Below are 18,224 nucleotides of genomic sequence, written 5' to 3' on the forward strand. Positions count from 1 at the left end.
GCTAGACCTTTACCTCCAGCTAGATATAAAAAAGTTAGGGAAGAATTTCGTTACATGCAGGAAGCAGGTATATGCCGACCCTCTAAGAGTCCTTGGGCTAGTCCACTTCATGTGGTACCTAAGAAGAATGGCGAGTTACGTCCGTGCGGGGACTATAGAAAGCTTAATTCTATAACCAAGCCGGACCGATATCCTATACCGCGCTTATCAGATTTTACGTATTTATTAGCTGGTAAGAAAATATTTTCTAAAATCGACATAAATAGGGCTTATCATTGTATTCCTGTTGCCCCGGAAGATGTAGAAAAAACTGCAATAATAACGCCGTTTGGGTTATTCGAATTTCCACGCATGACGTTCGGTTTGCGTAACGCTGCGCAGACGTTTCAGCGATTCATGCATCATACTGTTTTTCAGGACCTAGACGCGGACAGTAAAGATAATATTTTTTGTTATATTGATGATGTAATAATAGCTTCATCAAATGAAAACGAACACCGTAGACATTTAGAATCATTGTTTAAGCAATTTAGCAAATATAATATAACCATTAATTTAGCGAAATGTACGTTTGGGAAAACGGAAATCGACTTTGTTGGTTATCATGTTACGTCAGATGGTATTCGCCCGCTTGATAATAAAGTAAAAGCTATTAATGAATTTCCTAGGCCCGAAAACATCGAACAATTACGTCGATTTTTAGGTATGGTAAACTTTTATAGAGCGCATTTACCTAACGCAGTTTCATCACAATCGATTCTCAATAGTTTCATTCATGGCTCTAAAAAGAAAGATAAAACACCCATTGTGTGGACATCAATCGCCGAACAAGCATTTGAACAATGTAAGTCGAGCTTGTGTAATGCGATTACGTTGTCGCACCCTTTAGCCGATGCATCGCTCGCACTTATGACGGACGCATCGGATACTCATGTAGGTGCAGTTTTACAACAACGTGCAAATAATGAATGGTTACCTTTAGGTTATTTTTCTAAGAATTTATCTAAGACTGAACGCAAGTATAGTACGTATGATAGGGAGTTATTAGCAATTTACTTAGCTATTCGTCATTTTCGGAATATGGTCGAAGGACGACAGTTAACGGTGTATACGGATCACAAACCGTTAATTTATGCATTTTCTAAAGTAAATAGTGAGAAAGAGTTACCCAGACGTACACGACACTTGATATTCATTAGTGAGTTCACAACGGATTTGAGACACGTTAGTGGGCAAGATAATGTCGTTGCGGATTCGTTATCTCGAGTCGCAACAATAAATTGTCCCACTGTGATAGATTACGCGGAACTTGCTAAGGAACAACAACAAGATTCTTATATGTTACAATTATCTAATTCGAAAGACGCTAATAATAGGTTAAAGAAAATTATGTTACCTGAAAGTGGTACATTTATTTATTGTAATTTAGATAATGATAAAATTAGACCCTATTTGACTGATAAATTTCGACGTATTGCCTTTGATAGTGTACATAATTTATGTCATCCCGGAATAAGGACTACACGCAAATTGATTCAAAATCGTTTTTATTGGCCAAATATGAATCGTGATGTTGGCCAATGGGCTAAAACATGCATTGAATGTCAACGATCGAAGGTTAATCGACATACAATGTCAGGTTTAGGATCGTTTCCGCAGTGCGATAGGTTTGAACATATTCATGTTGATTTAATTGGACCTTTACCCACTTCACCCGAAGGTTTTAGGTATTGCCTAACCATAGTTGATAGGGGGACGCGATGGCCAGAATGTTTTCCTACGAAAGATATAACTGCTGAAACGATTTCGCGTGTAATATATGAAGGATGGATCTCTCGTTTTGGTTGTCCGAAAAAGCTAACAAGCGATCAAGGACGCCAATTCGAAAGTCAATTATTTGCTACACTAATGAAGTTATTAGGTATTAATAAGTTGCGTACGACACCTTACCACCCACAGAGTAACGGGGCGGTAGAGCGTTGGCATAGGTCACTTAAAGCGGCATTAACGGCTCGTTTATGCAATATATCATCATCTTAGGTTACGGAATTACCAACTGTGTTGCTAGGACTTAGAACAGCAGTAAGAAGTGATACCGGCATAAGCGCAGCAGAAATTACGTACGGAACAACTTTACGATTACCAGGTGATTATTACGATAAAAAATCGAGTTTTGAATTAGATAGCAGTCTTGAGTATGTAAGTAAATTACGAGACTCTATTAGGAAATATCAGTCAGTAACTATTAGGCAGAATGAAAGACGGAACATATTTATTCACCCCGATTTGCAAAAGTGCGATTATGTTTTTGTAAGAAACGACGCAGTACGTAAGCCTTTACAACCAACATACGACGGTCCTTATCGTGTGTTGAGTCGAGAGGAAAAGGTATTTTACATTCAAATGACTGGCAGGAAAGTTAGAATATCAGTAGACCGTCTAAAACCTGCATATTATTTGAATGATGATAGTGATACGACATCTGGGGCAGATACTGAGGTTCCGTTACAAATTCCAAGTAGCGAATTGCCTAATACACATACCACGCGTAGTGGAAGAGCTATACGATTACCAGTACGATTTAGGTAATAGTATTGTATTTGTAATTTTTTCCACTATTTTATATTTATTAGAATTACGATGATTATAAGTATTCTTAAGTCTTCTTAGAAATGTATAATAAATACTTAGTAATCAACACATCGTATTTAATAAATAATAGCACTTATGAAATTTGAAACGAGTTCATTATTAATTGTATAACGTTTAGTATGGTATTTCAAATTTATGTTTGTGTTGAGTTTTTATTGAAATGTGTACTACTTAGAAATTTAAGTACTTTTGATTTATGGCTTATGAGTGTATAGTAATAGCCTTTGTAATATTAAACGATACAAGTGTAAAGAACGTATTGAGATTTGAAATGTTAATGTTACTAAGTGTTAATTGACGTGTAACAATTATCGCACGCCACTTAGAAGACCCAACCGAGTTTTTGTAATAACATAAATAGTTTAACGAAATTAGGTGTTAACTTTTAACCACTTGTATACGTTATGATTGATTTATATTGTGAACATTTTTTATACTTTATATTGTAAACATTTTGTAACCTTATATAGCGACATTTTATATACACCCATTTGTTTATTGTTTAGTTTTATTGTAAGTTTTTTTTTTACTTGTATACCCTTTTTATTTTTTAAGGGGGGAATGATGTAGCGACGACAAGCCAATTTATGAGTTATCGAATCAAGTGTAACGCTAAGAAAGTTCACACGGTAACTCATATATAAACAGTTCGTGCGCTATGCATGAACAGTTAAGGGCTTGTCGGGACGCGGGTTGGTCGCATTAGGTCGAATATTAATTACATACGAATAAATATATGTAGTTAACGAAATATAACCTTTGCGTAGTTATTCATCTTTTATTAACCCGCACATAACAAGCCCCTACACGTTTATTCTGAATCGCTGCCACCCTTGACTTCGATTCGTTCTCGGACGTTTGCATCTGTGCGTTCACATTATCTGTCCTTTAGTCAAGTTTGTCGTTATCAATCATAGTTGTCAATTATTGTCATTGTCAAAACCATGTGTATGGTGTGTTGCGTTTCAAACCGATTAATTCCTAAATTAATTTAAAACCTTTTCTGCCTAACAATGTCTGAAGAAACAGAAAACAGTGAGAATGAAAGTCAGCATTCCGAGGCCGAAGATCAAATAGAAGAAAAAACTGAGGAAGTAGAAGAAGATAGTGGAACATTTAAAGATTTGGTAATTTCATGATCATTTGGTATTAAATCGTACTTTTATGAATAATAACAATAAAATCTTAAACTCTCAATCTTTATTTAAGTAATACATAATGTATTTCAACGTTCTAAACAGAATACGATACTAGTTTACAGACATAACCTATCAATGTTTAACATGGTGTTTATATTTTTCAGGGATTAGTCGACGTTCTATGCGAGGCGTGTTTAGAATTAAAATGGAAAAAGCCTTCAAAAATCCAAAAGGAAGCCATCCCAGTAGCTTTACAAGGGAAAGACATTATTGGTTTAGCAGAAACAGGATCAGGAAAAACCGGAGCGTTTGCGCTCCCGATTTTACAAGCATTACTAGAAAGTCCACAGAGATATTTTGCCTTAATTCTAACACCTACTAGAGAATTAGCATTCCAGATTTCAGAGCAATTTGAAGCACTTGGTAAGTTGAAATGCAATTTTTATTCATTCATAAGTGCAATAGTTTCAAAGTAACCTTCATAATTACCAACATGATAAAATTTTGTACATAAGCAGGCTCATAGAACTTATTGATGAAACACACAACATCTTATTTTAAGCAACTTTCCGTCCCACTTATAAAGTTAATATCCTACTAGTTAATATTACTACTTACAATTGACTTTTAGGTGCAAGTATAGGTGTAAAATGTGCAGTAATAGTGGGAGGAATGGACATGGTAGCACAAGCTCTAACACTTTCAAAGAAGCCGCACATAATTATTGCAACACCTGGCCGTTTGGTTGATCATTTGGAGAACACTAAGGGATTTAATCTCAAGGCCTTGAAGTATCTTGTAAGTATAGTGTAATAGAAAATAAAGCCTTTTATAGAATAGTGGTTTGTTAAAAGTTGTTTAAATTACTGAAAACCCTTTAATTACTCTATAGCAGGAATTGTAAGATTGTACCTTGTCCAATCAATGATATCCAATCAATTTTCTAAATCAGAATATACATGCAGAAAAATAGGAATGAATAGCTATTTACTCGTACTTAGGATTCATAAATTAAAAAGCAGTAAAATGTTGCTTTTTCTATTCCATAAAAATGAAAGATCATATTGTGGCATTCTAATACAGTTCCTGCGATAATGTGTAACCAAGTGGTTACGCTTTGTCTTTAGACAGCAAAAACTTTTAACTTTTGACGGCAATTTGAATCCTGCCTCATGTTCAAAAATTTTCAACTTCATTTTCTGAATCTACTCAACCAGGTAATGGACGAAGCGGACCGCATCCTCAACATGGATTTCGAAGTAGAAGTGGATAAGATACTTCGCGTGATACCGCGCGAGAGACGCACGTATCTCTTCTCTGCTACCATGACGAAGAAAGTGCAGAAGTTACAGAGGGCCTCGCTACAGGATCCTGTGAAGATTGAGGTCTCGACGAAGTACCAGACGGTGGAAAAACTGCAGCAGTACTATGTGTTCATACCGGTTAAATATAAGGTAAGTAGATAAATGGATGAGATATAGATTGAAATATTGTTCTTGATTAAATTATTGGTTTTTGAATAGAGTTACCGTTTGCCACTATTTATACACTTGTTTATTGTGTAAATAACAATAAAACTTTTATTTGTCTGTTTGTCAAAAGGAATCTTTGGATTGATTTACATCGACATTAATTATTTTGAATCAAAATATTGATAGATGGAAATAGAAAGGTATCATAAAAAATCATGTGAAAAAAGAAGCACACAGAAGTAGGTATAAAATAAACAACAATCATTTCATACTATTATTTATTTATCATTACATTTTACTACAAAAAATAGCATATTTTTCTCCATGTTTAATTTTTGAAAATAATTCTTCTAAGTGCTGGGTAAATAAATAATTTCATTCTAGTGCATAGGTGTGATGTCTGACCATTACTTATACATGGTCCTCAATAATGCAAAGTACGACCATGATCGGCTCAATATCTGAAAAAGAAATATATAAATCAATAAATTTTAGCAATAAAGTAAAGAAAACAAATCTAAAGATATTTTTAATAAAGTGCAAAAACTACTTAAATATGTCTTATTCAAAAAGATGTACCGTTGTAAACGCAGAGATATTTAAAGTCGCGAATTTTGCTGCCGTTACTGAGCAAGGCTTCTGTGATCTGAATAAAAAATATTACTTATTTATTACATTAATATAATTCAGAAACATTTTTCTGTACAGTTTTAAAAAAAAATTGAGAAAAATATGTTCAATATAGAAAATCATAAAATTCTGGTATTAACTCGCCTCAACATGATTATGAGGATGGTTCTTTTAATCGGTAGCTCCGCGTCGTACCATTTACATCTGTATAACGCAGCATGTACTTGAAGGCTCTGAAACAGTTACTAATATAAAGAGGAACTTTCTAACACAAAAGATAAATAAGTTATAAGTAAATATTGTGTTACGACCCTGTGCACAAAAATATATTAAAGTCATTCAATTAAATGTTGTCATTCAATGAACGCGCTAGTCATTCAATAAAGCAAGTTTAACCACATGACTGAGACATAAATTATTGATTAAATGAATAACTTTAAAAAATCTTACCGAAGTCACAATCATATCACCAAAGTAACACGACATGAATATCTGATACAGACTCATCAATAGGAAACTTGAGAACGAGAAAACGGCGCCGAAATCATCGATAAACTAAAATTCATAAAAATACAGTTGAAAAACATATAGAAGAATCATACATATCTATGTACTTTCTCTGCGTCGGTTATATATTTTAGTAAATTATGAAAAATCTAAATATTGTGGCCAATTACGATTTTATGAGAATTTGTATTACTATAGTCGACTACCCTTTCCATGTACTGAAATATAAATTATAACCATTAATCCATATTAATCGTCGAATTTTACAGTGTAGTGGAGACTGGAGAGGCATTGGCACTATTCTACAAGAAAATATATAAAACGAATACCGTAATGTTAAACACGCTGAGGCATATCAACACAGAGCTCACGACGATATTGAATAATGTAGATTTAGAATACAATGCCTCGATTTCTTCAACTAATCTGTAACAAAAATACGATAATGAAATAATAACATTGAAATAAGGTCATTCAAAGGACAGTTTCTCTCAAGCTAAAAACATTAAAGCAAACGCTATTAAATAGGCCAAAAAATATACAATCAACCCAAAAACACATGATTCTTTTAAATGCCTTAGAATTGGGTTAAAACTCCAAAAAAATAGAACTAGTCAAATAGTATGTGCTATGTACCTACTATCATAGAAGAACACAGGAGTAATTGCATACTTACTGTATCAACTCCTGATGACGTTGTACCAACTTTCGTATACCCATCTTCGTTTCCCGTGCACAAGGAGTTACCACTCCCTCGAATCGATGACAAAGAATTTCGAAATGCATCCTCAAATACAAGCAAAATGCGTGGAATGTGGTGTCTGCGCCAAAGATGTTGAAGCAGACGATGAATGCTAGAAGGAAAAAGAAATATCAGTAGAAACCTTGAATCTATTCTAAAGAATTCTCTCATTATAAGTTAAGTAGGTTAAATTCGAAATAGGTGTTAACTCTGGATATTATATTGACCTACATCCAATTTTTTTTTCAAAATTCTGTTCTCTAAATCCTAGCATTTACTATTTTCATGGATAAGCTACGTGTACAAAATGCGTATATGAAACTGTTAACAAAACTTTTCATGAAACAAGACAAACTATGTATAACCAAATGCAGTACTTACTAGACCAAATCTGATGAATATAAATCAAGGGCCAACGCGTCTTCGTGAACGGATCGAAAAAGTACTTCACCAGAAAAGGTAGCTTCAATTTCAGAACTCCAGTTTGATTATATTCAACCCACATCGAAAAAAGGGGAAGGAAACAAAACGCAATGATGACTATAAGGTTGGATATGCTCATGAAAGTCGTCAATTTGTTCAGAATATCCGTCGTAGAGACCTTTATTTTGTTTTCGATCTCACTGTAAGGTTCATTTGCTTTGTCAGTGCCATCAAATGGTGTATTATCGTCATTTTTAGTACCAGGGTGTAACTGTCGGAATTTATGGAATATATTCAAAATGGAATCCCTGTTCAAATACAGCGGGGAACTTCTAGCCGTGGCCAATAGGCAAATAGTGGTGCAGGGGGCTATTATCGATAATTGTTCGAAACTCTTTCCTACTCTGATCCCTTCTACAAGCCAGAATAGTTCTCCTACCACGTCAGTATATAGCCACACTAAATTGATATGAAATAAATACGAGAATAACTTTAACCATCTTTTATCAGATTTTTCGTAAACGTCTATTCCCGAAACGAGAAGCGCAAATCTGGTCATTTTAAAAGAATCGTCGAAGTCATTTTTTGATGCCATATTCATTTTCACAAAATAAATGAACTTATTTATAAGATGGTTGGGAGGATAATGAGAAATATAATGGGTTAATTCTAAAACGAAAACTAATTACTACCTTCAAAATATCAGAGGAATAGCAAATAAGCATTAAATATTCTGTTTATTGGTTGAAAAAATGTATTCTCAGCTGTCATCGCGACCTTATAATTAAAAGGCTCACTCTAAAGCCTAACGTCGTCTTTGTTTAGGGTTCTTTGGCAAAAAGTTGAAAATATAGGTGAATTTATTGATTTATGGAAAAAATATCTTGTTATAATTGGGTTACTGTACCTGTAGCAAGTAAATATGTTTTGTACTCTTGCCCTCAGGTCGTCATTATTTTGAACGAACTATCGGGCAACTCTTTCATAGTGTTCGTAACAATGTGCCCATGCCCTGGATTTTGCACTTGAACTCTATATCCAAAATCAAGTCATTCTCTTTGATAAGAACTGCTATGTCCATTGACCTAGTCAACTATCGCCTCCTTTTCTTGCAGGACGTATACCTAGTGCACATTTTGAACGAGCTAGCCGGCAACTCGTTCATTGTGTTCGTAGCGACATGTGCCAATGCATTACGAACAGCTCTTTTGCTCCGAGCGCTGGGTGTTGCTGCAGTACCGCTTCATGGTCAGATGTCACAGCAGAAGCGATTAGCGGCGCTGAATAAGTTCAAGAGTAAAGCGCGATCCGTGCTTATTTGTACTGATGTGGCTTCTAGGTGAGTGACTGTTTGGAGGGTCGTGTCAATTAGATAATAATTAAAAAACTTTATTTAAAACTAGCTGCGCTTCGCGGTTTCACCCGCGTGGCTTCGCTCCTGTTGGTCTTAGCGTAATGATATATGTATAGCCTTCCTCGATAAATGGGCTATTTAATACCGAAAGATTTTTTCAAATAGGACCAGTAGTTCCTGAGATTAGCGCGTTCAAATAAACAAACAAACTATTTAGCTTTATAATATTAGTATAGATTTCTGATTTATCCTTGCAATACATTACCTATATAGTATTTTAACGTCCTACAAGGATGTAATGTAAGCATGTTTTTTTTGTCAATAAATTCGTAAATCCTTGCAGTGCAAAGCTAATCCAAATCTAAACAGGAATAATATTGATTTTATGTAACTATACTTGACTTTTTCAAATTATTTTGGTTTCCTTGTACTTCCAAAAAGGAAACTCTTTTTATTTAGGTTTATTAAGTACTAGGTTTCCGGCCGCGGCTTCGCCCGCGCATAGTTCCCGCATAGTTCCCGTTCCCGTGGGATTTCCGGGATTGCGTCATTTTCCCGGGATAAAAAGTAGCCTATGTCCTTTCTCGGGTATCAAAATATCTCCATACCAAATTTCATAAAAATTGGTTCAGTAGTTTAGGCGTGATTGAGTAACAGACAGACAGACAGAGTTACTTTCGCATTTATAATATTAAGTATGGATGCCGTTAGCCATTCTTTTGTTTGATATCAAGAGACATCATATAGTCTGCTCTTATAAGATCTTGTAGAAAAAAAAACTCCATTTTAAAATTTTAAATTCAACATTTTTATTCATCACGTCGAAACTTTTACAAATATTCTATTCTAATCAATATAACCACATTGCAGAGGTCTAGACATCCCGCACGTAGACGTGGTGGTGAATCTAGACATTCCCCTCCACAGCAAGGACTACATACATCGTGTGGGGCGCACCGCTCGGGCGGGGAGAGCGGGGAAGGCTATCACTTTTGTTTCCCAGGTTTGTACTTTCATTGAATGCTGCATATAATGGCGAAAATTAATATATTTCCCTTGTCAGCCGTCAGGATATAGGAAAAAAAACTTTACAATTGTATGCCAAAATTTAAAAATATATTTGTGTCAATTAGTCAACAAATAATCCTTTAAATTTTTTAAGCGTCATTGTATCCATCATTTAGGTAACCTAAAAAGATCTTTGTGTAGGTACCTTTTTTAACTACGCAAATAAAATGAATAATTTTTATTGAGCAAACTATAAATGGGCATTTGAAAAAACTTTCAATTTGAAAATAGTAAAAATTCGATGACATTAATTTCCGATACATCAGTAATTTTTGAACATTCCCTTTATAGACTACAAGCCCGCATATGAAAAAAATATGGGTCAAATGAACCACCACGGGACATATCTAGTACGAAAGAAGAGCAAAAAATAATAAGATTCATCTCTATGCCGTCACTTGTAAGCTGTCCAACTGAGTGCAGATGAGAATTGAAAAGCACAGGTAGACTCGGTAAATTTTGGTCATATATTTTTGTACGGCATTCTTAACCATCGATAGATCCATTAAAAATAATAAGAAACCGCTCAGTGCCGTACAAAAATGTTGGTCCACCAAGTCGGAATTTTTATTTAATTTCCGAGAGTTACCGGGGGTAAATTTGGTCATTTGACCATGTACGGCATCTGTGTCATACTATTGCTATACTGCTTTTAATCCATTATTCCGCAACGCCGTACAAAAATCATGGGGACAAGGGGAAAAAATCGAGAGTTGTAATCCCCTCTCTTTCCCCACTCCAGGGGGTCATTTGACTAAGTACGGCTTCGGTTCCAAAACATTATCTAGCACTCAAAAGTACTATTAAAAGCAATGCCGTCAAAAAATAATTGTTCTTTTAAATGTATACCAATAATCATCTTAATTTCATCGAATTCTTGATATAAAGAGCTGTAAGGTCATTTGACCCTGTACGGGAACTTTTTTTTTAACATGATATTGTAAAATTCAATTGTTGTATAGTATTGCCGTTCAAAAGAAACCGTTCTAAAAAAAGTTATAGAGAAATGCAAAACCAGAAATTTTGTTAAAGTTTAAACATCGTAGATTAATGAAATATAATAGTTTTCTACACTTTATTCGTTGTTTTAAATAGTATTAACATAGATAAATTAGGAAAAAACGATGCCGTACATTTTTGTGCAGACCATATCTTTTAGGCTGATGAAAGCGACGAAAGCTACAATTTTAAGGGTGCTTTATGGCCATTTGATACAGTACGGCATTAACATATTTTTACCCAACTACGGCAAAGCAAAAGGAGGGTTATGGTTTTGACAGGTCATGTATGTATGTTCATCTATTCCCTCGTAACTTCTAAACTACTTATCAGAATTCGACAAATAACATATCATTAGAAGCATCTGAATTGTTCACTGGATAACCAGCGACCAGCTAGCTAAAGGCTATATGGGGTTTCACAAAATCTAATGTGGCGCCCTCTAGCGGACAAAACATACAGAGTAAAAAAATAAAGTTAAGATAAATATGCCGTGTTTGGTATCATTTGAAAGCGCTTTACTTGTACATTTTGAATATGTATATAATACTAGCATTTGCTTGTGACTTTACCTGTATTCATGGGCTGATTGCATATAATTCACATCTTTTCGTTCATAGCTTTTTTATTAGTTCATCAATTTAACGGAGTCCATTCCACTTGACTCCGACTTTCCAAGGTGATAATTAACCACCTCGAGCTTCTTAATATTAATGTATATTTATATTTTATTACCAAAATATAAAGCAAACATTTCGTTATATGGATTTTTTCTTTTTCAGATTTTTCCCCTTTGAACCAACGAAAATGTACGGCACATGAAAAAATATTATCTATGCATAAAATACTTTAAAAATAAATTTATTTCGTGTTGTGTCAAATGACCCCCTGGAGTGGGGAAAGAGAGGGGATTACAACTCTCGATTTTTTCCCCTTGTCCCCATGATTTTTGTACGGCGTTGCGGAATAATGGATTAAAAGCAGTATAGCAATAGTATGACACAGATGCCGTACATGGTCAAATGACCAAATTTACCCCCGGTAACTCTCGGAAATTAAATAAAAATTCCGACTTGGTGGACCAACATTTTTGTACGGCACTGAGCGGTTTCTTATTATTTTTAATGGATCTATCGATGGTTAAGAATGCCGTACAAAAATATATGACCAAAATTTACCGAGTCTACCTGTACTTTTCAATTCTCATCTGCACTCAGTTGGACAGCTTACAAGTGACGGCATAGTGATGAATCTTATTTTATTTATTTTTTGCTCTTCTTTCGAAATAGATATGTCCCGTGGTGGTTCATTTGACCCATATTTTTTTCATATGCGGGCTTGTAGTCTATTATGTCCGATTATGTTCTATTAAAACACAATACTTATCTATTTTAATCTCAACAGTATGACGTAGAGCTATACCAACGTATCGAGCAACTAATCGGCAAACAGTTGCCGCTGTACAAAACGGAAGAGAGCGAAGTGATGGTGCTGCAGGAACGAGTGGCGGAAGCTCAGCGACTTACTAAGATTGTGAGTATTATGTTATAGTGAGGAATCAGTTGTTTCTTATGCTTATAAACTTAGAAAACACTTAAATTTGAACATTTTCTGCCATACTTCTTACCTAAATAAGTTAGGTTCTATTTTTTTTTAGGTTTAAAAATAATTTGTAGCTATAAACTTTTGTAAGCTTGAAAACTGTAATTTCCACTTGATAATTTAAAAAAGAGCGCACGTGTCAAAAATACCAACATTGTCGCCGTACTCCATGACGTGACGGTATTTCCATGACGCGACCTTAAAATTTTACTTTCAACGCGCCTGAAGAAGTTTCACTTCAAAACCATAACTATAATATATTTTTCATTCATAAATATAACTTTAAATTATATATTTACTACTTACTAGCTTACCGCCCGCGGCTTTGCCCGCTTTGTCTAAAACCTAATAAATTATATACTAAAACCTTCCTCTTGAATCACTCTATATTATATTAAAAAAAACCGCATCAAAATCCGTTGCGTAGTTTTAAAGAATTAAGCATACAAAGGGACAGAGAAAGCGACTTTGTTTTATACTATGTAGTGATGTTTCTCGTACTTATAAATAACAAAAAAAAATCCAATTCACAGGAAATGAAAGAGCTAGAAGACAAGAAAGGCGCGAAAGGCAAGAAGCGCGGCGCCGAGTCGGACGACGACACGGAGGAGGCGGCCGGGGTGCGGCGACGCATCAAGGGGAAACACGGCAAACATGGCGGGAAGAAGAGACGATAATATAATAAATGATTTATTAAATTGTTGTGGTTTTATTTGTGGATATCCTAACCTTTATTGAATATGGGATTGGCTTTTATTTGATTCAGTGTGCAGATTAGCTTTCCGCCCGCTTTGTGTAATAAAACCTAATAAGATTGTATTTATGACTTTGTTTTATATTATTTAGGCGAAAATTCTTCACGCTTCCTTTTAATTTTATAATTAGTGAATTTTCTAACACACAAGTGATAACATGAAACACAAATTATAATTATTATTAGTAGGCCATTATAAGTTGGAAAACGAACTTAAAATACTGTTTACATTTAGTTCTACAGTAACTTTGTGGTAGTTCTAGTACCTAGGTGTGTTTTCAGTTTAGTAATGGATAGCTAGATTCTTGTTAAGTATTACTCAATTCCTAGTTGATTCAGAAATCTCGCCGCTCTATTGTTAGTAGTGTTCCTGTACAGACAGCTAAGTAAAATTTACTTTTTACAAACGAGATCAATCAGTGAACTTGTAAAATGCATCATGATACATCCAAGCTTCAAAACTCGACGACTTATAAACGACTGAATGCATTTTAACGATTTTTGATTTGTTGCATTTGTGTCTGCTTAGATTAGGATAATATAGGTAATAGGTATACTGTTATCGTTAAATAGTAGGTATATACAAACATTAAAATTATACAAAATACCCGGCTGGGTTTTTAATTTATCAAGGGCTTAGAGAGTGATGGATGGAGGGACGTGAGGAAATAAATAGTTAATAGTAAGCTTAGATAAAGAGATAGGGTTTAAAATGAAAAACACATTTTTTTTATAAATATTTATTAAGGTTTCTTCTTTCACAGATTCTAAATCAAAGATTAAAATTGCCTTTCAATTATAAAAGTAGAATTCAATATTAACATTTTTATTACATTAAAATCTTCTATCTTTAGCGCCTAGGTCTTCTATCTAGAGAAGTGTAACTTTTTAGGAATTGTTTTACTTTTTTAATTGATTTTAATAAGTTATTGGTGTATAATATGGCACGGTTAGCAGTTATTTATAGTATTATGAGTAATTCCCATAAAAAACAATTAAAATAACGACGAGATGAGCGTCGTATGATGCGATATACGGATAAAGCGTTTACCATGAATGATGAAGAATTTAGAGCGAATTATAGAGTAAGTAATAGACTACAGGCCCGTGTTGAAAAAATTATGGGTCATTTGACCCACCACCTGACCTATCTAGAATGATATAAGAGCATAAAATAATAAGATTCAGCACTATGACGTCACTCGTAAGCTGTCCACCTGAGTGCAGATGAGAATTCGAAGGTTCAGGTAGAGATTTTCTCCCCTTGTCTCCATGATTTTTGTACGGCGTTGCGGAATAATTGATTAAAAGTAGTATAGAAATAGTATGACACAGATGCCGTACAAAATCAAATGACCAAATTTACCCCGGCAACTGTCGAAAAATAAAAATAAATTCCGACTTTGTGGACCACCATTTTTGTGCGGCATCTGTGTCATAGTATTTCTATACTGCTTTTAAGCCATTATTCCGCAACGCCGTACAAAAATCATGGAGACAAGGGGAGAAAATCTCTACCTGAACCTTCGAATTCTCACCTGCACTCAGGTGGACAGCTTACGAGTAACGTCATAGTGCTGAATCTTATTATTTTATGTTCTTATATCATTCTAGATAGGTTAGGTGGTGGGTCAAATGACCCATAATTTTTTCAACATGGGCCTGTAGTCTATAAGGTTTTATTTGGGGAAATTTATGAAGAAATTAAACCTTTTATGCCAACTGATAAAAGAAGAAGTGATATAGCACCAATGATATATAGTGTAATACATATATGAAAAGCTTTAGACTTGTATAATTTTTGCAGGTTTTAGTAGCATTGTCTGTTTATGCGACTGGGAGTTACCAAAAATTAGTTGGAGGCACGTATGGTACTCTCATGTCACAACAATCTGTTAGTCGCAGTATAAGGGATGTGACGCAGCTCTTAACAATGCAGTTATTCAAAAAAAATGGATTAAGTTTCCTCAAAAGCGTCCGGAAAGAGATGCTATAAAACGAAGGTAATGCAAAAGACAAATACCTACCTAATTTTTATCTACCTTTTATCTTGGATTATAAAACTGTTTTTTTTTTTGTGTTTTCTATAAAGCATTGTTTCATTAAGTTGCACTTATTTTCTAGATCTTATGAAAAATTTAACATTCCCTGTATTATTGGATGTATTGATGGCACTCATGTAGCCATGATAAGACCTAAAGATAATGAAGAAAGGTTTTTTAATCGCAAACATTTTCATTCAAGAAATGTTATGATTGTAAGTAATAACTAATTCACTTAATAATCAATTTGTTATAAGTCCATGTTTTAAATATAATATGTATTTTTAGATTTGTGATGCAGATTAAAGAATCTTGTTAGTATATGCTTCATTTGGAGGAGCATCGCATGATAGTTTCGTGTGGAATCAGCACCCCGTTAAACAACATTTAATTACTTTAAATAATAATGGAGAAAATGTGTATTTACTAGGCAAGTAAATTATTTAAATAAGTTTATAGTAGAATTTTTGTATTTTTGAATCTAATTTGATAAATAAAATTTACATTTCAGGTGATTCTGGATATGCACAGAGGGAGTACATGATGACACCTATATTTAAAAATTGTATTTTTTCAGCTTTGGTAGTTATAAGTTACCTACTCAACTTATTTTTAAATGATTAATCTATTAAGTTGTTAATCTAAGTTTTGACATGTGATGATGAATGAAATGAATAAACTTTTTTTATTTAATCATAGTGTTTATTTCTATACTTTCTAAGTTTCTACTAATACATATAACACAAATTAACAATTAAAATAGAATGATACATTACCTAACAAATAAAAAAAGGATAATAAAAAAATAATTTCAACACATATCTAAGTACATAATAATATAATCTTGAAAAGTTATTGACTGGGCATTTTTCTTGCAACTTCTGAAATTGCATTAGCAATTGACAACAAAGCATTTCCAATATTGCTAACGCTCTCTGACAATTTGGTTAATGCTTGCGCTGTAATTAATTCTGCTTCAACCCGCCGCGCTTCGATATCCGCCATCTGCTGCATATCAATATCCACCGTTCTCTGTATCGAGGAGCGGCGTCGGCGGGGTCGCTGTGGAATGGCACTTTGAAGTGGCGTCGCAGGCGCAGGTACTGAAATATAATCATAAAAAATGTAAAATCAGCACTTGAAACATCATGTCACAAATTGTTTATGTTTAGAAAAAAGTCAATAAAATAAAATAGTGAAGTGTTACATGTTCGAGCTGTAACAAAAAATCCCAATTGTGGTTGAGTGACTAATGGGTTTATGGAGCATATTTAAAATAAATTAAAATTCCTAAACAAATTTTGTACAAATATTTACTCGTGGGTAATTCTTGTACTGCCTCATTGTGTGTCGTTATAATTGTGGAACTATCCATTTCCGCACTTTCTGCAGGTATTAAAATATTTTCCACTACTGGTGCAGACTGAAACAATGAAAAGAATATTATAAAATTTATTAAATATTGAGAATTCTAAATGTAATGTAATGTAAATTTCTATTACAAAATTGTATGTTTATTTAAATATATTACCGATTGAGGAAATGGGTCGACTGTCAATATTGTATCACGCGTCGCAAATTCCTGTCCCCCCATTACTGCCACTAATCTATTGTCTAGGGCAGACAACACTGCCAGGTTGTCTGTCCCTCCCCCAGTACGTGTCATTGAAGCCGAAAGATCTGCACAATGTTTTTTTAAAGCACATTTCTTCTCAGCCCAATACTGAAAACAAAAGAATTTTTATCTTATTATTAATGATTTAAATGCAGTTTATATAAATTGTTCAAAATATCTGAGGCTCGACTATGAGACTTGCTTTCATGTTTGAATTTTAATATATAATTTTAATAAGTAAATAAATGTAACAAGTATTACCTTAGCCCAGCCTTGTCCATTTTTAATTGCTCCTCCAAGAGAATTCAATGTATTCGCTAACGTTTCCCATTTTCTCTTTGTTTCCAATTTACCGTGCGCTGTCCGAAGCACTCCTCTAGCTATGCCCGGGTTTTCTTCGAGAAACTCCACCAAACCTTCTAACTGAGCATAACTTGGCCGATTGGACATATTTACTGAAATTTAAAAACTTTTATAATTCGCAACAAAATACAAATATTGTATTTTATTCATATTTAATAAATTAATTTAACTACACTAGTATAATAAAGGTTTGTATGTGTAAACACACATTTATTTACAAACGTAAATAATAACAAATATAATTGTGTATAATTATCTACAAAATACGTAAAATCAAAAATTTCTTCATCGTTTTTATAAGTCAATATCATCAAAAGCTACATCTTTATAAAGTAACCTAGGATAGTAATTATATACAGCGACAAAACAAAAATAGTTGGTTCTCATTATTTAGATATGTAAAATCATAATAAAACATTACTTACTTATAATATAGCTAGTATATTTTTTTACTTACCCCTTATGTAAATTTCTCTTAATAGTTGAGTAACTAATTAAATATGAATTCAAAATTATAAATATCTAACTCTCGCAACTAAAATAAGTCCACTCTTCTCAACCACTTGATTATGTTTGGAATATTTGAAATTGGAGCGCCTCTGCGTCGGGTTTCAGAAAAGGCGGCAACGATCCTCCCGCATACAGCCAACGTCAAACGTGATTTTATGATTTTGACCATTTTCTATCGCTCAAATAGATGGAATATGTTAAAAAGAATAAAATTAAATATTTATTTTATTCAGAAATATTTATTAGCCTTGTTTTTTAAAGGATAAAGCATTTAAAAGTCCTATTACCGATTAATCGTAAAGAGTTAGACGACACTATTGCGGCCCGTCTCATAGCTAACTTCACGTGTAAC

General features: G+C 33.8%; 4 protein-coding genes and 1 long non-coding RNA gene across 5 annotated transcripts in view; 3 read left to right on the forward strand and 2 right to left on the reverse strand.

The window, feature by feature from the left end:
* Cdk12 (Cyclin-dependent kinase 12) overlaps positions 1-18,224 on the forward strand; it is a 220,360-nt gene that overhangs the window by 140,695 nt on the left and 61,441 nt on the right. The gene's annotated exons all lie outside the window — the stretch shown is intronic.
* pths (probable ATP-dependent RNA helicase DDX47) lies at positions 3,585-13,286 on the forward strand. Its single transcript, XM_089702742.1, has 8 exons — positions 3,585-3,779; positions 3,956-4,214; positions 4,423-4,589; positions 5,009-5,245; positions 8,681-8,904; positions 9,790-9,922; positions 12,391-12,519; positions 13,122-13,286. Exons 1-8 carry the CDS (start codon positions 3,666-3,668, stop codon positions 13,263-13,265), a joined length of 1,407 nt encoding a protein of 468 aa, XP_089558868.1. The 5' UTR covers positions 3,585-3,665; the 3' UTR covers positions 13,266-13,286.
* Positions 5,627-8,231, reverse strand: LOC149483623 (odorant receptor 67c-like). Its single transcript, XM_089702986.1, has 7 exons — positions 7,524-8,231; positions 7,077-7,254; positions 6,730-6,826; positions 6,344-6,448; positions 6,038-6,126; positions 5,843-5,909; positions 5,627-5,724 (listed from the first exon to the last, which is right to left on the reverse strand). Exons 1-7 carry the CDS (start codon positions 8,164-8,166, stop codon positions 5,671-5,673), a joined length of 1,233 nt encoding a protein of 410 aa, XP_089559112.1. The 5' UTR covers positions 8,167-8,231; the 3' UTR covers positions 5,627-5,670.
* Positions 15,321-16,073, forward strand: LOC149483624 (uncharacterized). Its single transcript, XR_016316539.1, has 4 exons — positions 15,321-15,345; positions 15,467-15,599; positions 15,673-15,814; positions 15,896-16,073. It is a non-coding gene; the product is annotated as an uncharacterized LOC149483624 (long non-coding RNA).
* Positions 16,210-18,022, reverse strand: LOC149483625 (uncharacterized). The gene is made up of 5 exons (XM_089702987.1): positions 17,820-18,022; positions 17,261-17,454; positions 16,916-17,107; positions 16,702-16,807; positions 16,210-16,487 (listed from the first exon to the last, which is right to left on the reverse strand). Exons 2-5 carry the CDS (start codon positions 17,447-17,449, stop codon positions 16,237-16,239), a joined length of 738 nt encoding a protein of 245 aa, XP_089559113.1. The 5' UTR covers positions 17,450-17,454; positions 17,820-18,022; the 3' UTR covers positions 16,210-16,236.

This window comes from Colias philodice, chromosome 13 (genome assembly GCF_061535455.1).
Source record: "Colias philodice isolate Cphi_HAF_F1 chromosome 13, ilColPhil1 Martin Lab GWU primary, whole genome shotgun sequence".
NCBI lineage: Eukaryota > Metazoa > Arthropoda > Insecta > Lepidoptera > Pieridae > Colias > Colias philodice.